The sequence below is a fragment of the Cariama cristata genome, unplaced genomic scaffold, assembly GCF_000690535.1.
Source record: "Cariama cristata isolate BGI_N322 unplaced genomic scaffold, ASM69053v1 scaffold12584, whole genome shotgun sequence".
Taxonomy (NCBI): Eukaryota; Metazoa; Chordata; class Aves; order Cariamiformes; family Cariamidae; genus Cariama; species Cariama cristata.
The window spans coordinates 28,414-53,947 of record NW_009612432.1 but is presented as its reverse complement, the minus strand read 5'-3'; the positions used below and the strand labels follow the sequence as shown (position 1 = coordinate 53,947).

General features: G+C 44.1%; 2 protein-coding genes across 2 annotated transcripts in view; both read left to right on the top strand.

Moving 5' to 3' along the window:
- The first annotated feature begins 628 nt into the window (after positions 1-628).
- Positions 629-11,287, top strand: SPINK5 (serine peptidase inhibitor, Kazal type 5). Its single transcript, XM_009698634.1, has 16 exons — positions 629-748; positions 1,511-1,530; positions 2,398-2,534; positions 2,719-2,779; positions 3,237-3,370; positions 3,829-3,886; positions 4,896-5,029; positions 5,464-5,524; positions 6,323-6,459; positions 6,904-6,964; positions 8,150-8,283; positions 8,361-8,421; positions 9,679-9,815; positions 10,201-10,261; positions 10,624-10,739; positions 11,242-11,287. Exons 1-16 carry the CDS (start codon positions 694-696, stop codon positions 11,285-11,287), a joined length of 1,413 nt encoding a protein of 470 aa, XP_009696936.1. The 5' UTR covers positions 629-693.
- Positions 11,288-22,430: 11,143 nt separating this feature from the next.
- The window catches only part of LOC104160502 (ovomucoid), a 5,463-nt gene continuing 2,359 nt past the window's right edge, over positions 22,431-25,534 (top strand). The window contains exons 1-5 of the mRNA XM_009698633.1: positions 22,431-22,492; positions 23,500-23,519; positions 24,290-24,426; positions 24,938-24,995; positions 25,281-25,417. Of these exons, the coding sequence (XP_009696935.1) occupies positions 22,438-22,492; positions 23,500-23,519; positions 24,290-24,426; positions 24,938-24,995; positions 25,281-25,417 (407 nt within the window). The 5' untranslated portion in view covers positions 22,431-22,437. The remainder of the gene's footprint in view (positions 22,493-23,499; positions 23,520-24,289; positions 24,427-24,937; positions 24,996-25,280; positions 25,418-25,534) is intronic.

The following is a 25,534-nucleotide window of genomic DNA, read 5'->3' as shown; positions in this document are numbered from 1 at the left end:
GCCACAGGGGAGGTGGTAGCAGATGAGCAGCGGGTACAATGGGAGTTATCAGTGAACATCCGAAACTGTGGATTTTAGGACCAAACTTAATATTTTTGCTCCTTGCTGTAGTACAGAAAAAGTTGGCACGTAGACTCGAGCACTGCTGAGTTTTTTTAAAACAGGAGAAGAGCAAGGTTTCTCCCACAGAGCCCAGGGTGACCTTCTGAGCTGAAACTGCCTGGGCTCAAACTGGGATGAAATACAGCAGTGAAGAGTACAAAATCATGCTCTGAGGTTAAATAATGAGGGTTTTGGCTATCAGCTGGCAGCTTGGTTGAAAACTGTAGAGGAGGAGAAAGATCTAATTGCGTTTAGCCGGGTGCAGGGTAAGTGTGAGCCCGCAATGCGCCGCAGCCACGCGAGGGGCAGATCCATCCGGGAGGAGAGGGGTCCTGGCACGCTCCGTGCCCCCCTCGAGCCGTGCAAAAGGCCACTTCCTGGTGTACACATCTGTGTCAATCATTAGCCAGAAATGTAGAGCTAAGTAAATATATTTTTGGCTTTGAATGTTGATGACAGACTTGGAGCGCTACCTAATAAGGTGGGACCACTTAATGCCATGGTGTGCTATATATTGCTGCTCCTACCCGCGGTCTTCCTCTCCCACGCAGAGAGCTAGCAGGCTGTGCTGGAGTGGTACCTCTGTCTGCCATGAAGGTAACAGGGGTGTTTGTGAAGGCGGCTCTAGCCCTTTGCTGCTGCTTAGGTGAGTATTTCCTGGGGTATTGCAGAGAGATCTAGCTGAATCAGAGCTGAATTTTCACTTCAGTACTTTTCATTTCATTTCTCTCTGGGAGAGTGTAGCAAAAAATTAGACTTCAAGGCTGTTTCAGCAAATCTCATACAGGCGACTGTTTTCATTTTCTTGGTTTATAGGAGCAAATTGCTGAAGGAGCAGGCCTCGTGCAGGGCAGGAGCTTGCACATGGGAGTACTGTGTGTAAGGGCAAAGTAAAACTTAGAAATGGCATGGTTATCCATATGGGCAATATAAATGCAAACTTTAAGCTCTAGGGTTGCTCTGTAAGTTTACTGCGCTGTTCCTGGTAACTGAGAAGGATGTGTTTGGAGGTGGACAGTGTCAGTGGCTGATCATCATCTTAAACACACATGTCCAAACTTTTGAAAGTCAAACATAAAGTCTCTTAGAAGAGGTTAAAATCCAAGAGTACCGAATTGAAAGTACCTGTATCGCTTCTCTGTGACATCTTAGGGATGGATTAATATATATGTTCTCCCCCATTTTATTTCCCCTCAAAAGTGCAATGAAACTTTATTTTGTAACTTTTGATACATCCTATGACAATTTGCTGGCATAATGTAAAACTCCATATTTTCCTAAACCCAATAAATTAGTCAACAACAGTCACTGAATTTAACAGTTTCATGGAAAGATTTACATATATCTTCTCTGCATATCAATAATTTGATTTTTTTTTTTCTTTTCTGTCTCCATTTTTTTCTTTCAGGTATTGCCTTTGGAGTTGAGGTGAGCTACAGATCTATCTATTCTGTTCTGTTCCAGGTTTCTGGTAAAGTAGAAACAGTATGTAATTACCTGATGAGCTAGTGGATTAAATCTAATGAAAGGCTGGCTGTTCAACTAATATTTGGCAGTGCAAGATTAAATGATATCGCATGAGAAAGCAAAAGATCCCCCATTTTTTTACAATATTTTTAGTTCGTTAAATAAAATGAAGAAAGCAAGAAGTAGTTACACAATCCTACTATATTAACTCTTAGACATAATTTAGTTAAAGCTAAAGACAGCAGATTACCTCCTCATGAGGAATACTATTTTAAGATGATATGCCTGAAAGCATCAAAGACGGTGCTTTTGATATTTTTTTTCTATACGGTAAGACCTGCAGAACCGTGTTCCTTGCATAGGTTTTCTATACCTATATCATAGGAAAACAGCAGGGTCTACGTGATGGATTTGTCTGCATGTTCTTCCCACGCAGTTACGAGACTCCTGTAACTCACCAGAGACTGCAGCACGGTTTGAAACGATCAGGGTTTGAGCTGAGGGGCTCTGGTGTACAGCCGGGCTCCCAATTACCAGCTGCCTTCATTAGGCACCATCTCACCCACAGTAATCCTTCCTCCGTGCCATGCCTCCCCCGGGCCCTGGCAGGAAAGCGTAATCAGAAACTTCTGTAGAGAAGATTCACTCCTCCTGACTGCCTGAGCAGATTCAAAATAATACCTCTAATTTACCTCCCGGCAGGAGCTGCAGGTGTCTGTGGCTGCGGTGGTGAGAGGCTGCATGGGTTTTGTGGGTTTTTTTTTTTTTTTTTTTTTTTTTTTCAATGAGGGAGCCAACATTGGGCCTGACTCTGTACTGCTTTTGCAGGTTGATTGCAGCCAGTATCCCAGCGGCATCGGCAAGGATGGGACGGTCTGGGTAGCTTGCCCAAGGAACTTGAAGCCAGTCTGTGGCACCGACGGCACCACGTACAGCAACGAGTGTGGGATCTGCCTGCACAATGCGTAAGTATTGCTGGAAACTTAGCAGAAGCCTTAGGGTGAGGGGCTCAAGGTAAGGGTGGCAGTTTCATCCCCCAAAGACGGACTGAGCAGAAGAGCATGTGAGTTAGCAACCGGGTGCTGACACCACCAGCCTGGAGACAATGCTGCTCTCTGCGATCCCTGACACAGGTCTGCTTTCTTCTAGGCAACATAGGACCAGTGTGGAGAAGGCACATGATGGAGAATGCGAGCCGAAACCTATTGTGGTAAGACAAAGTCTATGGAAGACTTCATATGGAAGACTCCAAAGGGAATTAAAACCTGATGATAACTGAAACTGAGAGGGTTTTTATGGGCTATCTGGTACCACGTGTCTGTGCTTTTTTCATTTAGGTTTCTAGCCTCTGTAATTGGAAATAAAATGAAAATATTGTGTTGGCTGAAGGTTGGATCTCACACGTGGATAGCTCCAGCAGGATCTTATGCAGGACTTCACAAACCCCAAATCACAGTCCTTCTTGCTATGCTATTTTTGCTCAGCAGGAGAGAATTCCCACAAAACAACCTCTGGCTTCCATTTTTGATAGTGGAAGTAGTTTGGTGCTGGATTTGTCCCCAAAGGCTGAGGGACAGTAAGCAGTCTATATAGGAGTGTTATATATTTATATTGAAAGTGTATTGTGTTGGGGTTTCTTTTCTCTCTTTTCCTGCTATTTTTTACAGATTGATTGCAGTAGGTACCAAAGAATTGTAAAGGACGATCACATCATGGTAGCATGCCCAAGGATACTGAAACCAGTCTGTGGCTCAGATAGTTTCACTTATGACAACGAATGTGGGATCTGTGCCTATAATGCGTAAGTCTTGTGCATAGAACATCCTTCTGGAAAATTAGCTATAGTTAAGGCGCTCAGAAGCCCTTTTGTAAAACACCTGTCTGTCTTAAGGCAGATGTCTCTGTAGGTCTCTTTGGAACTGGCTGCTTGTAATTCTCTAGCCAACCTGAGTTTTCTTCCCCATTTTCTGTCTGTGCTTGTGAGAGGAATCACAGAAGAACCAGAGGACAACCTAGAGCAGAGCCATAAACAGATCAAAGCATTACTTGTATCACCTAATTACTCCTAACAGTTAATTACCATGTGATATGGAAATACCACGCATTTGCTGCTGCCATCTGCGGGACACGTTCAGACAAGTCAAGCAGTTGTAGTGTCCCACAAGGCGGGTGGGACCTGGCTTTCTTCTCCCAGTGCCTAGAGTGCAATGGGAAAAGTTATTCTCAAGGCTTCCTAACCAAAGCATTTCTTTCTTTCAGAGAACATCACACCAACATTAGCAAAGTGTATGATGGACAATGCAAGGAGACTGTAAGTGCAATAGAAGTGAAAAAATCCATCTCTTAGGGCTGTTAATAGAAACCTGAGGAGCCCATAGATTTCCCTAAGAAACTGCAAGAGGACGATATGATGAGGTTTACAAGGGTCCCAGTCCATGCTTTGATTTTCTGCACAGTGAGGATGGATTTTGCATCCTCCCTGCTAAGGAGAGGGTCGCCCCACGCATACCACACCAAATGGATGAAGGAGAAAGGAGGTGGATATGAAATGAGAAGCTGCAGTGGGTCAGTCCTGCAGAACTCACCTCCCTACGTACTAGGCTGGCTTTTGTGCCCAGGGTATGGGACGGCCCAAAATTTCACTCGCCAACATGCTGTGCAGGTTGGCAGTTCTCTCTGGAGATCACAAGCATTTCCACCCTTTGCAACAAGGATTTAAAACTCCCATGCTGGTTGCTTTCACAGACATAGTGAGACTCATAAGAGCACTAAGCATACATATTTATAGAGTATAGATCATTGCATATTTGTATAAGGCCAACAGTCTGGTGCCTCTGGAAGAGAAGCTTCAAAATTTCAGCACCAAAATTCTAGGATGTAGAAAGTCCATTCTTCAACTGAAAGATAATAATTTTTTCTCTGTCCTTTCAAACCCTGTGCTTAACTGCAGGGAATCTGAAGTAATCGCAGAGCTGGAGAAATGGGGAGAAAACCAACACAAACCAAAGCAATATTAGATTTCCAGCTGGTGAAAAATGTTGCCGACTAAATTCAAGACTGTTTTTTTGATGTGAAGGGGCCCAAAATTTTGTACATGTTCTTCTGCCTGAAGGATCCCTTCTCCAAGATGGTCCTTTTTCTTGACTCCTAGAGAACTAGGATAATATTCAGAAAGCGCTTTTCTGTTTGAAGGTTTAGCTTCACTGTATCAGGGTTTTGTCCTGTTGTGGAAACAATGGAGGTGGGATACAAAATGAAAAAGTTTCGCATCAACTTTTCTCACATAGCAAGGTCTCCATGAGAGCTAATTCTCCTTATTTTGACAGATTGACTGCAGTAAGTACCCAACAACCACTGAAGATGGCAAAGTACTAGTATCCTGTCCAAGGATCCTGAGTCCAGTTTGCGGCACAGATGGCATTACGTATGATAATGAATGCGGGATCTGTGCCCACAATGGGTAAGTGCCATACGTAGAGCATGCCCTCTAAGTAGCCAGCAATGCTTTGCAGTCCTGAGAACCATCCTTCTGCATTTCTGCTTATGCCTATTTCATCAAGTCTCTTAGAAATTGCATTGGATTTGGATTTACTTTGGGTTTCCTTCTGAGACCTTCTTTGTGTTCATGAGGAGAAACCTTTAAGAGTCAGATGGCAGCTCCTCGGATTAGTCTGTGGGCTGGGCAGTGACTGAGCAGAGGAACGAGTAATTCACAATATTGCTTTAAATTGCATGTTATGAGAAGATGTGATGAGCTTGTTAATGAGTGAAGTAATGTGGCTATTCTGATACACTCTTACAGAATCTGAAGCTGTGGCTTGCTTCATTTTGCACATGACTGTGACCAAGAGGTTAAGCATTTAGTTCCTCAACTTTATTGTTTCCCTCTTCCAGAGAACACAGGACCCATGTTGGCAAAAAGCACAATGGAAAATGCAGACAGGAGACTTCTGAGGTAAGTATTCAATAGAAGACATATTTCTCCTCTTAGCTGCATCAACTGAAATATTCCCTGATGCTACGTCTACTCTGAAAGTGAGCTGGCCTGAAGCCTGGCTTTCTCCACATGTCTGTTAAGTCTTGTCAGGCCCTTGTGTTGAGGGTGCCTACAAATCCCGTCTGTCCTGAGGCAGGTGTCCTCTGGGCCCTCCTTGCTCACACGGCCTTGGCAGACGGGCTGCATGGGAGCTGGGCACAGAGTTTTCATTACGAATTCATACCTACATAAACCTCTGGGGTGGGGATATATTCTGGTACATGGAGAAGACCTGAAGTTTTGATCTGAGTGTATCAGCCAAGAAGTCCCAGAGCTGGTGTCTAGGACATGCCAACATGTAAATGTGGAAGTCCTTCAGTTTGGGCTTAGATCTTCCTTTGAGGATGCTCTTCAAATGCATTGTCAGCGAAGTCCAAATTCCTTCACTATTTTGGTGTTTTGTGTATATTTATACTGCAGAATGAAAAGGGACTATGTTTTCCTCTTTTTTTTCTTTTCTGGCATATCTTGCGTTTGGAATTGACTGAGCTACTTAACCTGGTGATTTGGCATCTCACAGATTATGCAGTGCTGCGTAGTTTCCTCTCTGCATGAGAGGTTTCCTGCAGAACTGACTCAGCCTGTTTTTGAGAGAACTGAGTTATTACATTAGTGTTGTCTTGGCATCCCAGCATAAAAGGCATGGCAGAAGGTTACGTTGGGGTTTTTCTCAGAGAATAAGGACTTCCCCAGGTTTGACACTCCTGCTTTTTGCAGATTGACTGCAGTCGATACCCATCAAGAATGATTAAGGGTGATAAAGCCCAGGTACTCTGTCCAAGGATCCTGCTCCCAGTCTGTGGCACAGACGGCTTTACTTATGACAATGAATGTGGCATCTGTGCCCATAACGTGTAAGTACTGTACATAGGATTCTTTTGGAGTGACTAGCCATGGTTAGTTCTCCAGATGGCTTTTCTTTTGATACTAACATATCTATATGTCTCTTTCTATTTCTCTTTCAACTTCCTGAAGCCTCTGACACCTTAATTTTGTTTCTGGATGCTCTGTTTGTGCTCCTTGGGGGAGCTGAGGGAGAACCAGCTCTCAATCTGAGCACATTATGAGGGCTGTGGTATTTGGGCAGATGAAAGAGTGGATGGGCCTGCTGCGTAGCACGGTGAGGAGAGCTGATAGGTCTGTAACTGCTTAGGATTATGCTTGCCAATGACTGGGAGAAGCTGGTTCATCAGGCAATCAGATGCTTCCTTTATCATATGCATTGGCTGTGAGTTTGGTTTGCTTTCTGTGACACCTGAGTGTTGGTGGGCATGCTAACGCCAACCTCTCCTTTTCAGAGAACATGAGACTCACGTTAAGAAAAGCCACGAGGGAAGATGCAAGGAGGAAAGTATTCCTGTAAGTGTAATGAGCTATAAAATAAGCACCATCTCCTACTTTCCAGTCTCCAGGAAGACCCTGGCTGGGCTCAGTGCACCCACCATGTTCCCGGGTGCACGGAGGGGTGATGCACGGGGCTTGTGATGGTGCTGTGGTTCTCCCTAGCTGCTCACAGCGGCTGCTGCCAATGTGCTGTACGTGAGGGCAAGAGAGAATGGGAACAGGTTGGGACTTCAGAAACAAAATGTCCCAGTACTGCAGATCTCTGAAAAGAAATCATCAGAGACAGCCTAAGAACTATGCAGCCCATTTTAGCACAGTAGGAGAGGAAGACAGAAGGCTGTGTTAGATGTCCATGTGTTCATTCAGTGCTAGGATTTCTGTTGCACTAGATAGGCAGGTTAAAAAATCCTTGTGCTCTGGTCAGCCAGGAAAAATCTGCTCTCAGGTATGCATACAGAAATAGCTTTATTATCCTGCACAGTAACAATATGTGCTGATAATATCTCAATGCATTTATTCTGCTTATGCAGAGCAGCTCTAAAGCACCAAAAATAATTTCATGCATCCTGAGGGACTGCAATATATTTTCTACAGCACAGATACATTGTTAAAATGCTGTCTTTGCTTTAATTTGCTCTTGGACCATGTGGGAAATATGGGTAATAAGAGACACTGCGTTTGGGAAACTATGCAAAATGACAGTGAAGTGTCAGTGGTGCTTAGCTAATGTAGACTGACTTCCAACAGACGTTTGTCTATTTATCCTCAAATATTTAAACTGTTAGATTTTACATATTGTAAATATCTTTGCAACAGGATCTGGTGAAACAGTTCTCGCTGGTGTTTTGAAAAAGCTGAAAGAAAATCTCAGATTTAGTTAACTGTGTCAAACTGGACTTAATGTCATACACTTTAAATCAGATTCCTTGGGTTAAATGCTTGTTTTAAAACTTCCATATGTACTACTCTAGGAAAATAATCTTTTTGGCCAGGTGTTACTTTCTTCCCTCTATTAGCAGACAATACCAAACCCAACTGCAATTGCTTGCTTAATTTCTAATGGAAGACTAAACTTAAAAAACTGTTATTTTCCTCTGGCAGAAGCCTTTAAAATCTGGAGGATCAGAGTGGACAGACTGCAGATGGGGCCCTCTTCCATCTCCCAGCAGCTAACACAGCGTTGTTGTTTTATCTCCCCAGATTGACTGCAGCACCTACCTGAGCAATACCAAAACCGGCGAAGCCGTCACAGCCTGCCCCTTCATCCTGCACGAGATCTGCGGGACAGACGGTGTCACCTACAGCAACGAGTGTGTGCTGTGTGCCCATAACATGTAAGCCCTGGACGTCACCCCTTGAGAGCTCAACAGAGTTACTCGTCAAGCATTTTTAACTCTGCTTTCTCTTCCAGTGAATTTGGAACCAGTGTTGCCAAGAAGCATGATGGAAGGTGCATAGAGGAAGTTCCCCAAGTAAGTGAAACCTATAAAAAATAAGAGCTTGAGCTGGTGTTGATTGCATAACTTGAATAAATGCTGGTTGGTTTTGGTGGTGTAGCCCACACCAGAGGTCAGAGCTTGTGCCGTCCTTCCTTCTGTGGGTGAATATCACCCTCCTGGCAGCAGGCGCGTTGTGCACTTCCTGCACGCAGTCAGGTAAAGAGAGGAGAGGACAGGTGAGGAATGAATTATGAGACAGGTAGCATAAATGATTTAGGGCTTTACAAGAAGAAATCCCTTTCCCACAGCAGTCTATCATAGCTGTCACAGGAATTTAGCAATCTGCTTTGGCAATATGGGAAGGGGACGGAGAGGACCCAGGATACCCAGTGCCTTCTGGATGCTTGCATTTTACAAAAGGATGTTCTGCATAGATTAGAAAATTGCCTGTGTTTTGAATGCTGATACCTAATGTACCAGAGGATTCAAACCCCTCTCTGTTTTTTGTAGATGCAATGTAATCTAATGTATACCAACAATGAATCTTGTAAAAATAACAGATTAACTATATTTGGCCAGCTCTAAACTATTTGCACTCGCTGGGGAATAGAAGAACAAAGCCATCTCATTAACATGTGTTTGAAAGAGTCAACATCCCGAGTCAGATATTTCATTTCATACAAACAAACTATGAAATGTCATTCCTTTGTTTCCTGAGTACGCTCTGTGCTCAGAGCGGGTGAGATACATAAATCAGGGAGGAAGAGCTCACACTGGAGAAACGGGGAGTGCTAAAACGCAAGGCCAGTTCTTCAGCCAGTGTAAATCAGCTTCAACTGCTGTCAGTCCCGCTGGCAGATTTCAACACTTGGAGCCGTCCCGTCGCAACAAAAGGCCTGTCATCACATCTCCCCTCCATTCTTGTGGGCCATGAAAAACACCTTGGTCACAGTCAGCCCTCTTGCAGGAGGTGCATAAATCACGCCGTTTTGATTTGCAGATTATTTTTGAGCCGCATTTTTGTAATATCCCTTCAGGGTATAGGGGCATCAAGATAAATACAAAGCTGAATGAGTAATGTCTACCTCCAAGCCTTGATTCAGTCTTCTCCAACATAAGGCTGTGAAAGGAAATTGCTAGTTTTCCATGAAGAATGAGTTAATATAAAACCATAATTCATCCTACAGCGAATCCTAAAAGGCAGAGACATAAGGAGAGAGGGGGTTGTGTCTGGGCACCCTTGCACAGAGCAGAGCCCATGCCAGAGCATTTGCCGTCTTTATTCCCCAGCTCAACTGCAGCCAGTACTCAGTTTCCACACTGAAGGACGGCAGACAGGTGATGGCCTGCACGATGATCTACAGTCCCGTCTGCGGTACTGATGGTGTCACTTACGCCAGTGACTGTACACTCTGTGCTCACAACCTGTAAGTGCTCATCCTTCTCCCTGGGGGATTTGAAGTGGTGGTGGGTGGATCTGTGAGTGCCAAGTAATGTGCAAGGGCTTTCTCTGAAACCCCGTGCTGGATGGGTCCTGCCTGTCTGCCCCTGTTTTCCTGCTTGCCCTGGTTGGTGTTTGACATGGGTGTCCGACCCCAGGGCCCCACAAAGGGAGATGCATCAATGGGGAGAGCATTATTCCAAAAGATACGTGCCCGGTCCACAGGGGCATATTCTTATTAGTGCCGTGCAGGAAACGCTAAGCTAGTTTATCTGAAAATCTTCTGTGCACTATGTGGGAGTGAGGTTTGTTCTTGCACTCTGGTTGTAATGGGGAAGGTTGTGACTAACAGCGGTCTCTCCTTCCTCCAGGGAATATCGGAGTAACGTTGGCAAAACAAAGAACGGACGCTGTGAAGGGGATATTACAAAAGTGAGTGGGAAAGGATGGGAACAAAGAGTGAGGTCCAGTATCTGTTACACTCATGGGGGACTGTCCTCTGCTCTGGGTTACAAACTGGGGGAGCGGTAGTGTGCAGACCTGAGGACATCCCTTGAGAATTTCACATTGGTCTTAAAACAGCCAACATCCACCCTATTGCACTGTAACAGTGCAGGAAAAGATGTGGCAGCGCGCAGGAATACTACAAGATCACATCTGCCACCAGGAGGAGACTTTGAGTTGGTTATTGTCATGTTACAGACAGTTTAATTTCTCGGTGGGGTATCATTCCTTATGCTGGGGGGCCATGGTTTGCTCTCAGACAGAGACTCATGTCTATCTTCCGTATGCAGGAGCATTGCAAGGACTTCTTGGAAGTCTCTCCTATCTGCACCATGGAATATTTTGCTCACTGTGGCTCTGACGGCAAAACATACGGCAACAAATGTCTTTTCTGCAATGCCTACCTGTACGTACAAGAGTAAAACCCTTCCTTTCATGATCAGTTCTTGTATCTACTAAGCATGTGGGGCTGTTTTCATAATGTGTTTTTGACTAACTGCTTATGGGCATATACTGGACATTTCTGGTGCACCACGACTTGTGCAAGGAAATGTGGGGTTTTTTTGCATTGTAAGGGAAAATGTGAAGGGCCTGTTTCTGTGATTTGTACATGGCCTTCTGTTTGTTAACTTCAAAGATGCATTACTCATTTTCACCAGCATGTAATCTGTCCCAAGAGCTCATCAGGGCATATGGAAAGTACTTCACCAAACCTACTGGATTGTATCAAATGTGTGAAACCTTTCATCTTTCCTTTAATGATAATAATGAAAGGAAGTATTTGGGCTTTTGAGAATGTTCTTTGTCTCCAGTCAACACTAAGCCAGCACTTGGGCCAATGAAGTGAGGAACAGGACTTCAGCACTGAATATACTCTGTGCCTAATCCTTCTCTCCTTTTCTCACCAGGGAAAGCAATAGGACTCTCAACCTTGTCAGTATGAGTGAATGCTAAGCCTGTGCTGGAGTCCAGCCCAGGAAGACAAGCTCCCTTGCATGTGACTTCCCACGGACTGATCTTCCCTAGCAACTTTCCTTCAGTTTGTCTCGTTTCCTTAGCTCCTGAAACACTTGTTCAATAAACTCACTTGGCAATGTTTCGCTTAAAGCCATGTCTCATCCCTTTTGCCTCTTCTCCTCCCTGACACGGGAAGGAAAAGGATGCAGAGGTTTACTTGTGACCAATTTTAGCTGAATATATAACAAATCATAGGAAAGCACTTCTGACTGATAGTCGTGTTTTGCCTACTTTATTGAGGCCAAATTGCTCAGGACCTGGTGATACAATTGCTGTCACTTTGGTGTCCGTATGGATGGCAGGGAGGTAGGGGGTCCTAGGGGCTGCCCTTCATCTCTTGGCAACATAGGTGTAGCCACTACCACTAGCTCCACACCAGGTCACCAAAGCCATTGCAAGTCCAGTATTTCAGGGTTAAAGGATTTCTTCTGGACTACAGCTAGCACCTCCCTGATTCAATGTCCCATTGTAGTTTACCAAAGAATAACACAATTATTTGGATCAATTTGGAAAGTCACTCTTTGAATTGTCGGGCTAGAAGAATAGGCTGAAGGCAAATGCTCCTGACTTGGAGATACTGTGGGTATTGTACAGGGGAATGAGGCCGTAGTACCTCTGTGCCGTTAGTGTCCATGGCTGGCATGTACTTTTCAAGACAATTTGTAACTAACAATGGCTTATTGTACTTTTCTTGGGTCTGTGTCCTAATGTAAACATTCCTTTGGTTTATATAGGGCTTTGACATTTTCTGTTAAGGTGTTTTGGCAGAACATGCTGCTTTAGTCTTGTTTAAGTGTTACTTGGTTATCCTCAGGGATAAGACCTGAATAATTTTTTTTGTGGACTTTGGCAGACTTTCAGTTGGACTTAGCTCTCACCACGGGTTTTTGTAAGCCTTTGCAGTAAAGCTGTCAAGATCCAACTGGATGGCAGTAGCTGGGCACAGCTGTGCCAAAGCCTCCTCTGTGGAGCTGAATCTCTGACGACAGCAAAGGGAAACATGAACTCAAGGAGGCACAAAGTTGAGACTAAGTCAGAGCAATCCAGGGAAGAAGCCAAAGAGGTCATTAGACAAAGATTTCCTTGCAGTATTCACTAGTAGGATTCATGTAAAGCTACATGATAGAATAAATCACTAAAACTGGGCCAGAAAATGGGAAAAGCCTGACGTGGGAGTTTAAATATCCCCCAGGCTCAGGGGATGTTTTATGAAGCAATATAACTCTCTAAAAGTAGGGCAGCCTTCTTAGGGACAAACTTGTTTTCTGTGCCTTGGAGTTGTTTTTCAGCTGTTCCAGGATTACTTACTGAGTGTGTGTTAATTAGAGGATTGCTTTCTGCTTTGTGTTGATGAGGAAGCAATGGTCAGGCAAAGACAAGCGTATCCAAGAAGCATTGAGTTTTTGTGGCTTAGGAGAGAGGTAGAACAACATCAGTTTTAAAACGTCACTAAGAGACTTGAAAGGTGGTTTTAAGGTATGGCTGACTGAGCTAGGTGCCTGCTTGGCCATAGATAGAGGAATGGCTGGATAGATGGATAGATAGAGATTACTGTGCTGGGGAACACCAAGAGATCACCTCATGAACTCGGTGCTTGCCAGACTGCAAATATATTCAGTAACCACCTTCAGTGTGAGGATGACGGATGCTTCGGTGCTGCTCAGCCTACTGCTCCATTGCTTCTCAGATGTGTAATGCTGCAGAGCCTCAAGGCTGACTTTCTTACTCACCTTGGGCAAAAGCCTGAGCAGCTTCAAAAAGGCTCGGTTACTCCCAAAAACCATTCAACAGTCATGCTAGGAAAGCCTGTTTTTTAACTTGGGAAGAGGCACTAAAATGATCAGATACAAGCATGGATTTAGTCCTGCTTCAGTGGACTCATTTTTGTACTCTTGCCATGAACAGATATAGTTGCAGGTGCAGCCTTATATCTTCAGTCAAGGATACAATGAAGAAAAAACTGACTTTCCAGTGCCTGCTATGACTGCAGCATCAGACATCTAAAATTTACCACTGAAACGCAGCTGGTCCAGCTCCACATGCTGCCTCGCAGCCGCTCCTGCTGCCCTCCGGCTCTGGAGAGCAGGGACTGAGCTCCTGAGCTGCACCAAGGGCTGATGAACTTCAACGTACTTCACGCTGATGGCCCAGCCTCAGGATTTGTGACCTGTAAATGCATCGGTACATATTACAGAGGCAATATTTTAAAAATATAAATCTCCTCTCTCCTTCCTTGTTTGTCTAACTTATCTTTATAGCCTTATCAATGTTTTCTGAGTCTACAGTCATTTTTCTTACAACACAAAGAGAAGGAAGAATAAGGTGAATCGCTTAAATCTTGATTGATACGTGGGATTTAGAAAACAATACTTAGTCTTTTCATATTGAGCCAAAAGATTTTTTTTTCACCATTTATCAGCAGTCACCCATCTGTGACTTGAAAAAAAAAAAAAACCAACCACAACTTTTCCTTGATAGTGTCTGTACCTAAACTCTCTTCAAATACTTTGAAAGCTATAGATTTTCTGGTGCCTTGTTTTAGCTTTTTTTCATGTGCTGCATTTGCTAGAGAGGCATGTGGATGGGCCTAGATACTCTGTCACTCTCTTGAGGGTTGCTTGAGAGTGACAAGGCTCATCCCACTGATTTTTAAAACTGTTCTCTTGTCAGAAGAATATTTAAATGATTTTTTTTAACCACTTTTATAACTATATGTTCCCCAAAAGAAAAGAAATCCAGAAATAATTATAAAAACTCATTGTATCAGTCACACAGGTCTATTTAACTGGCTGTTAGCAAGGAAAATAGTTTGGGAACTGAAAAAAAAGTCCTCAGATCTCTATATTTAAAGGAATATAATCCTGGTATCCACCCATTTCATCCACCAGTATGTTCACATTCAGAAACGTTCATTCTCTTGTTGTAATTTAATATTTGATGCAATTTTATTTGATTCTTTGCTGTGCTCTGGGCTCTGGTTGCTGATCAACGAGTAGATATGAAAAAAGTAGAAAGCAGTAGCGGAAGGGAGCCTGTCTCCAGCTGGCAGACATCCACTCAGCCTAGGAGGGTTTTCCAAATTTTCACCAGCTGAGGTGCAGCCCCATAAGTTTAAACATACTGTGAATTTGCAAACAAAGAGCATTCACATAGTGGATCGCTTCCTGCCTATTTTTCATTCACAGAAGTAAAACCTTAATTTCATTCAAGCACCCTGAAGAATGAGGAATGTTTGGAAATTTATTGCTTTAAATTGTTTTTCTCTGTTCCCATTAAAGCTTAGCTCTAGCACATGCCCCAGGGGCATTGCTGAGGATGGCCAGTCAGGGACCCTGGCCAAGCGCCGGAGCAGATCTGTGGCACAGATGGTTTCACTTACACCGATGAATGTGGGATCTGTGCCCATAATGTGTCAGTCTGATGGAAAGAACGTGCTTTCCGAGTGACAGTCCCCTAGCCCCTGGCCTCTCACTGTGCTTTTCCAATTTATCCTCCTTTTCTCCCTCTTCACTTGCTGTTTGTGCTTGGGGGGAAATCGTGAAGATTTAACAGAGAAAAGAAAATAGCTCAAGAAAATAGCCAGAGTGCAAATCCAAACGATGCAGTATATTCAGATGGCATAGGTTTGTTGACCGATAGAATTATAATAGTCAGAGACAGTAAAACCACTTCATTGTTGGTGGTTTAACTCAGATGACCTCTGCTCACTTGCATCATTTGGGAGTTTTATTTACATTCCCAGCATCCAATCGCCTTTGGGGAAAATGATCATACTGAGTCTCTAATGGCAGACTTTCCCTTCTTCAGAGAACGTGGGACACCCAGGGACTCGGGAACAGCAGTCCACCCCAGTGACTTAGAAGGAAGGCAAACCAAGAAGCAGCCTGAACTCCCACCGCTCTCTGTGGCAGCATCCCAAATAATGTCAGCCGGGTGCTGAGCAGGCAGCGTACGATTGGACGTAAGTGATGCATATACCTTCTGTTGACATTTTATTTGGCAGTGATTTAACGCTAGCTTTCTAATACTGCTATTCTCCACAGGCTGCATTCGAATGTATGAAGAGAAGGATGGCATAGAGATGCAAAATACGAGACAAGTAGCAGAAATATTTCTTTGCTATGCAAGCATGCACAAACAACCTCACTGACAGCATCAGGAAAGTACAGCGTAACCTGTTTCAAGATCAGAAAAGGAGACACACAAAACCTTTGCAGATGTCAGTGCATTCAGCTCTCCTGAGACAAGAACTTTTTGTCAGGTTGCAAATGGGACACAGTGCCCAAGCCAGGGGATGTAGGGGCCATATGGTAACGCACAACATAGCAGTTGTCATGCGTTACGTATTAAGTAAATAACTGCATTACTTTGCTAGTGCATTAGTTTAGAGATGGTAGAAGTCCTGCGGTCTACCTCAGTGTCTGCGAAATAGTAAAGACTTGTAATTTAGCAGCATGTTCCTTTCTGTCAGCACCAATGGTGCTTCACTCATGTCCAGCTGCAAAGACTCAGCCAGTGGTCTCATTAAAGCTCAACTCTGCAGAATAAATGAAATTGTTGCCCTTTCTTTTGATGTTAATAATGAAAGAAGAAGTGTTCAATGGTTATGATGCTAACAGTCCTTCAGCTATAGAAACTCATTACAGCCAAGCGTTCAAGTTGCAGCACCGTGATGCATCCTATCTCTTACCCTATTGTCCCTTTCTTTCCCACCAGGGAGAGTGGTGAATTTTCATTCTTAGCCTATTGTACCTTATCCCTCAGAAAGAAAATCCCTTGTTGCTGCTTTATTTACAAAAAGTGGTCAAAATGCTTAAAAAGCAAACTAACATTCTTCCCAAATCCCAGAGGTTCCTGGTTTTCTTCCCATAAATGAAAGCAACCACCTTCATTTGTCTTTTCCAAACATTGTTTCTCATATGAATTTTTGCTAGTTTGGCTGATAAGGTGAGATCTGGGAGCATGGTTCTGTTTGATGCTCTCCTTGCTCCTGTTCTGCCTTGCCTCATCCTGTGGTTTCACATGGAAAGACAACTTTGCCTGGTGATGTGATACATTGATGTTTCTTGGGGCAGTTAATAGGCAGGGCGATGGACTGGCACCTCCAGGAAACAGCTCCTTTACACTCCTGGTTACTTCCTCCTATGTGGGTTTTTTACAGGGCGACACACTCTTGAAATGTTTATCTAACTTAAACACTTTAGAACAATTTATCTCTCATAGATATCATTATCTGTGTACAAACTTCTGCACCTCTAGCTCCCTCAAGTTGGGCAGAGCCTCAGGTCACCTGGTCCTGAACTTGCATGGACCAGGTGCCAGATCCTAGCCCTAAGGACTGCGGAGCTACAGGATGATGGGGATCTCATTCACAGACCTGGGGCTGCTCTGAAAGCCCTGTGTCCAAGGTTTTGGCCATTTACTCAAGGAAATTCTTCCTCAGTTACCTACTACTACAGATAGAGCTCAGAAAAGTTGTTATTCCAGTCCTCCTGCCCTCTGATCAAGAGCATAAAAGAAAATTATCACTTGTTTACAGCCAGCCCTCCCTAAAATGCACAAACTTGGTGTGTTACTAAGAGGAGGGAGATGCAAACATGGAAGGTTAATTACCCTTTGTCAAGAATACTTTGTGGTCTATAGACATGTCTGTCAATCTTATGAAACAGAACTGAGGGAAGCAAGCACTGAAGGCATGTTCCTATGATAAATTAATGAGACTTGGCAGCTCCCTGTGAAGAGATGATCCCTGTGCTTCATGGGAGACTGTAACCTGTCTCCCCAGCCAGCCTTGCCATAGCCTTTGTACCGTAGTTACATCTGGGATGCTTATCCTTCTGTAAACAAGCTCTTGAATGCTGCTATCCAGGGATCAAGTGGTCTTCCTTGAGGCCTTCATATTCCTCTTCGCTACTCGGAGACGTGCAGCAATTGCTCATCCCCACCATACTGAATTATTTTTCTCAGCCTCTGCTAGTTCGTCAATTAAAATATCTTGCTTCTGCCTATAAACCTCTCTTGGCAATGATAGTCTTTGTTGGCTTGCGTAGCTGTCTGAAATCCAAGGGATGCAGCCACGATCCCCCTGCCGTGTGCTATTCTGATGACGTGCGTGCTGCTAGATGACTGGTGGCTTGAAAATGCCTCATCTACTGTCCTTTGGAGATGTGCTCAACTATTCCCCTGGTTTATATAACCTCAAAGCAATTTGCTTTCATGGCAGAACATGCCTATTCATTCTATTTTAACTGTGCATTGAGCTATAAATAATGTCTCCTTGCAGGTAAGAATCTATTGAATTTTTATTTTTTTTCCCAGCTTTGGAAGATTTTCTCTTGACTCCAGCTCCTGAAGCAGGCTTTCCCAGCCTTAGCAGTGAAGTTGCCAGATTAACTTTCTCCTGCCAGGCAGCCATGAACAGTGTAGATCCAAGGTTGGCTGCTACTTCCCTGCAGCCACATCCTCATTGTTGCTGCTTGGGCTGTGGTAAAGATGAAAAGGGCACTCAGTGATGCACAGCTGAAATCACTGAATGTCAGGAAAACTGATTAAACCAATGATTTCCTCTGACCAGCTGCAGAATAACATCACCCTCATTACCTTCAAACCATCCTCCCTGTAGTATGTTCACTTCAAAGAGCAAGAGCCTGGGCCATTGTCCAGCCAAATGTTCTGCAGTTTAGTGCCTCCTTTTTCTGCTGCTCATTCCAGCATTTTCCTGCTTTCATGTGGCTCTTGCCCTGTGCAATGGAGTCCTGGTCTGATGTCCTCATCATGCAGAAACAGAGCTGGAGCACAGCACGAGCTGGTGAGGCGAGAAGTGAAGGTATGTCCTCAGAGCTGATGGTGCTGAGACTCACATCTGGTCCAGGTTGCAGCACAGCAGTGAAGTGGCTGCTGTTTTGGCAGCTGTTTTTCTGTGGTGCAGATAACTCTGCTGTTGGTTCGAATGCTGATGCTCCTCTGGGGAAGTGTTGTGATGGCACGGGGACTGGGCTGTTGCAGAAATGGAGAGACTTTGAAATCACTGATAGCTAATAACGTTCTCAAACTCAAATAGTTCAGTATGTGGGGATTTTTTAACAATGATTACAATCTACTCTTTTTGTTGTACATGTTACTGGTCATTCCCCCATAAAAATGTGCTAGGAGCTCTTTGTACTGCTTACCTGTGGCCCTTTAGAAAAGGTTGCAGGAAAACACTGAGGCTGCTCTCCTGGGTCATGGAGAAGTATTATGTTCCTTCATTAATAAAAACTATCCATAGGAGAGAACATTATGTAAGTACCACATATGTAAAATAATTCAGGTTGGAAGAGCTCTCTAGAGGTCTCTAGCCCAACCCCTGCTCAAAGCAAGGCCAAAGTCAGTGTCAGCTCAGGGTGCTCAAGGCCTTCCTTGTTCAGCTGGGTTTTCAGTATCACCGAGGAAGGATATGCGTGGCCTCTCTGGTTTCTGTGTCACTGCTTGATCACCCTCGTGGCAAAGAATAACTCCTCATATTCAGTCAGAATTTAATCCTTTCACTGTGTAGCTCTGAGAAGGCTCTGTCTTCTCTATAACCCCATCAGGGAGCTGCTGGTAGCAATGTGATCTCCCATAGCCATCTCTTCCCCAGGATGAAGAAGCCCAGCTCCTTCAGCTTACCCCAAATGCCCTGTGCTCCAGCCTCTGACCAGCCTGGTGGCCTCTGTTGAATTCGTTCCCATGTGTCACATCTGTACTTGTAGTGAGGCCAAGTACACTTAATTAATTACATAAGTTATGTGAAACTATGTTAGTTTTCACTTGCAGGGTTCAAAGTTCTGCACATGGTCTTATGAGTTCAGGAAAACATTCACCAGCATTATCTGAATCAAGCTCTATTATCAGTTCATAAATACATGGGTATGTTTTCATATTGATATGTTTTAAGCATATCAGTGACTTTGCTTTATTGCTTAGTTCGAAAGTGCCTTTGGGCACTAGGTGGGAGGCAGATCTTCCACTTGTTCTCCATCGGTTTCTCCAGGCACACGGCTCAGTACAAATAGTTATTGGCCACACTGTGGTGAAGAGAAAGACAAAGATGGAAAGTGCAGTCTGAATTGTATTTAGCAGGCATTTTGGAGTGATTAGAGGTAATTTCATGAAACAGCTACAATTAATTATTGTTATTTCCTACTTTTACCACAGCTATTTGTTAATTAAATAATGCGACAAAATCCAGGAATGTTTGGAAAAATGTAACAAATAACTTGTCATTAATTTACCAGTGTATTACACTGAGAAGTCGTGTGTCAGCTAAGAAAATTTCCCATCATCAGTTTTGATTCTTCCAGAGAATATGAAATCAATAGTGGTAAAAACTGTAACGGAAAATGTGAAACAAGAAAAATCCCTGGGTAAGTGAGAGAGGATGTTGTATAATGGCCAAATCCTGCCCTGATGGCAGCCCGCGGATCCTCTGGTGCTCAGGACTATAACATGTGGTACCCTGAGACGTGGCACTGCTTCTGCTTACTTGCAGACCTCTGCCTTCGTGCTGGCTTCTGCACACACGAGGATTTTACTTTAGCCAAATGGTCATTAGCCGTATGCTGCATCTGACTTTGAGGATTAGAAGACCATAATGAAGTGGATTACAGCACGAGATCAGTGGCAGGATTGCAGACCAAATCCTCTTTCTAACTGTTCTTCCAAGAGTAGCTAAGAACTGAGAAACCTGTCCTACAGCATGAGCTTAGCCAGCTGTGGGATTTTTCCATGCTGTTATCAGAGGCAGGATAATGGAGCTGTAACCCTGGGTGGAGAGGCTGTGGATGTTGGCTGGCTGGAGGCTGTGCATGAGTCTGAAACCTGGTGATTTCTGGGTGCCATTTTTGTGGCTTGCCTGGAGGGGTTACCCCAGTGGCTCAGGGGAGACTGGTGTTCCCCAGCCAACACTAATTGTCTTGATTCACTTGATTCTCCCTAGAGTGTTCGTCAGGTGAGAGAGTGAAGGAATGGATCCACTGAACATCAGATGGGCGTTGTGGGAGTCGGAGGAAATCTGGGTTGCTCAGGGCCAGTAAGTCCCGGACCCAGTGCTGAACCTGGCAGTTGCAGTGGAATATTTTTCTCTGGTGTATACAGGTGACACACAGCAGCCTTTGGCAGGAAGGTGTTCGCCACCTGTCAGGAGAGAAGTCAGTCCTGCCTAGAGGACGGCGCTGTTTGGGGCAGGGAGCAGCCTGGAGCAGCAGCATATGGACACCGGCCAGGGGGCAACCCATCAAAAGCTGTTGGGTCGGGGCTGCGAGGGCTGGTGAGGATGATTAGCAGAGGTGTCACTGCCTGGCTGGAGAAGGCAGTGGCAAAGTTCACATTTGACCCAGAAAGATCTACCTCCCTCCAACTGTGCAGAGACTGTACGGGTGAACTGATGAAGGCAACAAGTGTGGCAGGTGAAAGCAGCCTCCGTGTGCTCCTGTACACACTCAGGGAAAAGGGTTTGGCTTCCAGAGACGCCATCCACAAGGCGCATTAGGGCAATACATCTTGAAGATGTGCCAAATCCATCTAAAATATTCATGCATGCTCCCTGTAATTTATAGAAACAAACCCAGCAGCATAATTATTTTAATGCTTCTCCCTGTGAAGAAACCCATCTCTCTTAGGTAAAAATGTAACCTGTATACCCACACAGCCGTGTCGCAGCCTTCATAACAAACCAGTGCCCAGGACAGGTGATTCCATGCACTACACAATTCATACTTTTAAGGATCAAAGTATACCCTTTAGATCACTGTGATGTATCAGACACCAACTCAATTGCTTGGGCTAAAGTTCAGTGATTTCAGCTGAATTTCATTTGATTAATGGATGGTGTCTTGTTTGTTCAAAGGAGTGCCTGTAAAGCACTTTCTGCTCTGCAGCTCCCATGGTGCTGAAGTCTATCCTAAGCACAATATTTAGCTTCCATGACCAAAAAAACCCAGGTATGCTTGCCATTTAGGACCTGTGAAAGGGATCATGGTGAGAAACTTAGGTCAAAGGCAGAACCCACTCCTGCAAAATTACACCTATTAAAACAGCAGAAGTTGAGACCTCCTCCTGGGAAGGAGAGATTTGGAGATGGCACAAAGGCTGGAGGTGCGAGACAGACAGGAAAATTGGGACAGGATCTATGTTTTAAGTATCATTTTCTAAAATATCTGTAGGGGAAAGGACCTACTGTACTTTCAAGTGTAGTTGGTGCTATGTAAATAGGTTCCCAAACCTTCAGTGTCTTTTGTTCTTAAGATGGCTTGGCGGAACACTTTGAATTGGTCGGTGTGTTTAACTGTGACTAGGTCTGTGAATAAATGCTCCCTGCTGTCAAGGTTCAAGTGACATTTTCAGTGGCATATGACAGAATTTAACCTGCTTTCAAGCCTTCTACTGAGCTCTTCTATAGCCAGGCAGTGAAACTGTCAAGAAGCCCTTTCTTTTATCAAACCAGTGCTAAATGCCATTAGCTTCACAGGTTAGACACAGTCCTGCCAGACTCATCTGGCAAAGCTTAACCAGATCTGCTGATGGCAAAGCCACACCTGACCTGTGTTCATACCTAGTGGTGAATATCTGGGAATGTTGGGGGGGGGAAAAGACCCGAAAGCAGAGACTCTTAGCCTGGTCTGCAAACAGGGTAGTACTGCATGATATGCCTAAGCTGCTCCCTAATGGGAGATGCTGCTCTGCAGAGACAAATGAAAGACCTGCTGTTTACTCCTTTCAGTATTTTGTGCTCCCTACATTTCTACTAGAATCCTAAAGAGGTTTATTTTGTCTAAAAGGCTGTTTGTTTGGTTTTGACCATTGAGAACATGTGATGCTTGTCTCAAGCTATTAACCAGATGTTCGGCCAAAATCAATTGCCTAGCAGATGCAGACCATTACCTGAAAGTCAAGACCTCAATAAATATTACCAGCCTCATTGTACTGGTGACAGATTCTGCTCGTTGTTTTATGTTACAGTTGAACAGTTTAGACATTGCATTTCTATATATTTGCAGTCAGCCTTGGAGAGACCATCTCATGAGCAGAGCAGGAGCAGGTAGCCTGCAGACTCAAGAAATACTTCCACCATGACCATGACAGGTGTTTTTGTGCTCCTATCCTTTGCGATTTGCTGCTTCCCAGGTGAGTAACTCTCAAAGTGCTGCAAAGGCTTCATGTCTGAGTCCTGGCTGTCTTTGAAAGGATAAGATAGTGGGTTCAAAGAGAGATAATCTTCTCCTACAAAGAGCTAGGCTGCCTTGGTACGTTGGCATCGTGTAGGATGCAGGAGCAGATTTCAGGACACTCTTAAGTGGATCACTGTTGTGGCTGGTTGTTTGTCATAAATACAAACAACTGCAAGCGGAGTTCTGTGCTGGTAAGTAGTGCTGTTACACTTTTTAAACTGTTGTTTTAACACCATTACACTGCTTACACTTGGTGTTGTACAACTACGGCAAATGGATAAATACTTGAAATAAGGCTGTAATGAGGTGGTCAGACCTCTAGTAACTAGTCATGAAAATGTCGTAATGGCACGAGCAAGCTCTTTCCAGGAGCCTGGCAACTTTCCTACAATACTTTTGCTGCTAATGGAGAAACAAGAGATGAAAACAAGCTGGAGTCTGATGTTCTCACTGCATATTTGCATCTGACAAAATTACAAAGTTAAAGACATTTTTTTTTCACACTCAGCTTCTTTAAAATGCATATTCCTGACAACAGGAATGTCTGCTTGCTGTATGTATTTGCTTATCCTGTAGGTCACTACTAACATTTGTCTGTATTGACTCATGTTTCTTTTCAGATACCTAACAGCCGCTCTTAAGGGTTAAAACGGATATGTAAAAAGATAAGGAAGGAAAACTATTCTATTTTCAATTAATAAGTCTACCTATCTCAAAATAAAGAAAAGCACAAAGCTATTCAAAACCATGTTTCATCACAGCCAGCAATAAACAATGTTGTTATACTTATCAATGTAGAAAAAAAAATCATACATAGTTTATTTAGTTCAGGAAACCAATCGCTGGAAATCATTCAGTTTGATCCTGCATATACAGGAATTTTACATTCAGATTTCCAGCTTTAACTGAGGTCTTATCATATTGGCTTTGTTTCACATTTTCTGCCTCTCTCTTCTTTTCCAGACGCTGCCTTTGGGGTTGAGGTGAGTAGAAGGTTTCTGTCACTTTTCTCAGGTATGTGGACTGCTAAAGACATAACCAAAGGAATGGGAAAAACCTCGGGCCTGTAGATGTTTAGCTGTTTTTCACATAGCGTGAAATCAGCGTCATTGCAATCAGATTCTACAGTGTAAAACATTAAATTATACTGTTCTTGGCCCTACATCTATGCTGTATGTTAATAATGCAGTAGTGGTAATGATACAAAATTTTTTGACTAATTCATTTTTCACCAACTTTAAACTGGTCTAAATTTTAAGCTGGTTGTATATGACTGGCTTTCAACTGAGAGCAACAGACTGTGGTATCAGAACCGAAGGCAACCTACTGAAAGAATAAACCAGCTTGAGGCACTCCAGCTTCCACACACATTAGTCTTGCTCCTCTGAAAAAAAACATGATCAGTGTCTTGAGAATGGAAGAGTAATAACAGAAGTGCACCAGAAGGGCCGCAGGAATATAAGAACAAGGGACCAATGGATAGCATTTGTAAAATGATGTCGAGTGAGTGTGAGAGGCCACCACTGATTTACCCTGTCTGGGGGGCTGCATGGCTATAGCCCTTTCCTCCTCCTCTCCTGCTGTGTCTCTGCAGGAAGGACTGTCCTGTTACCAGATTGACCCACCAGCACAAGTTTGTCCTGTGGTAGTGAAAAACCCACTGTAGTTTGTATCTGGTCACCGTCTCATGCAAAATGAGAGTTGTGAATGCAAAATGTCTTCTCCACCCTGTTGTTGTACGCTCCGTTGGCAGGTGGACTGCAGTACGTATCCCAACACTACAAACGAGGAAGGCAAAGAGGTGTTGGTCTGCACCAAGATCCTCAGCCCCATCTGCGGTACCGATGGAGTCACCTACAGCAACGAGTGCCTGCTCTGTGCCTACAACATGTACGTACTGCATAGGAGATCTCGGACAGCAATGCTTAGGAGTCCTGGCAGCACCACTTTTCAACAAACAGCAGTCTGTCATATGTCACTTGTATCAGTTCCTTCAAAATGAGCTTGGATATCACTGCGTAGCACTCGGTTGCCTAGACATCGCTTTAGTGTCTCTCTTTTGTTGGTGTAATTTATTCAGGTTTTTCTTCTCCAGCTCAAGGATCAGCCAGATGACAGCCCCTAGGGCACATCTCATCACAGAAAAGCAGAGCTAAAGGATGGAGAGATGCTCTGCTCTGAACTGCCCCAAATGGTCCTAAAGCTCTCAGGGTCTTTACATCCCCGCCAGCCACTCAGTGCTAGCTGATCAGGGAGGATAGCACTACCTTCTCAAAAATACCTATATAAGCCTGATTGATGAAGAGTCGCTTTTCCCTTGTATTAGTTACATATTCTCAGCACCTAGGATGTAGCAAGATGTTTTTCCTGAACTTCCTAACATTTGTCTTTCTCTCTCCAGAGAATATGGAACCAATGTCAGCAAAGACCACGACGGAGAATGCAAGGAAGTTGTCCCTGTAAGTGAAACCAAGGGCAAAACAAGGGGCATGTCCTGCTTCTGAGTGGCCAAAGCTGCTTATTAACTCCCCTAAGAAATAATTCAAACACTCATCAAGAGGACAAATGAGATGTTGAATTTTGCATTGGTCATCTTCAAGTGAACTGTCATTGTGGTGACACACAAAAGAGCATTTTTCCTGCTGTGGTGGTACCCTAGGTGGCCAAACAGACACACTCACCAGATCTGCTTGCTTCCTGCAAGTAAGCCTTCACCAGTGCTTTGTTGTGTGTTCCCTCAACAGGTGGACTGCAGTAAATATCCCAACACAACAAACGAGGAAGGCAAAGTGGTGTTGCTCTGCAGCAAAGACCTCAGCCCCGTCTGCGGTACGGATGGGGTCACCTATGACAACGAGTGCCTGCTGTGTGCCCGTAACCTGTGAGTACTGTGTGTGCAGAGCTCTCCTGTGAGGGACAACGAGTGCTTAGCACTCCTGGCAGCTGTTCTTCTGAATATCAGGGCTTCTACAATGGCCTTTTCTGTAAGGCAATTGGA

Bases quoted from the DNA above. Each gene is read 5' to 3' on its own strand.
- SPINK5 (XM_009698634.1), top strand. From the start codon at position 694: ATGAAGGTAACAGGGGTGTTTGTGAAGGCGGCTCTAGCCCTTTGCTGC. The intron at 3,371-3,828 runs GTAAGTCTTGTG...TCTTTCTTTCAG, and splicing joins GGGATCTGTGCCTATAATGC to AGAACATCACACCAACATTA. The intron at 9,816-10,200 runs GTAAGTGCTCAT...TCCTTCCTCCAG, and splicing joins ACACTCTGTGCTCACAACCT to GGAATATCGGAGTAACGTTG.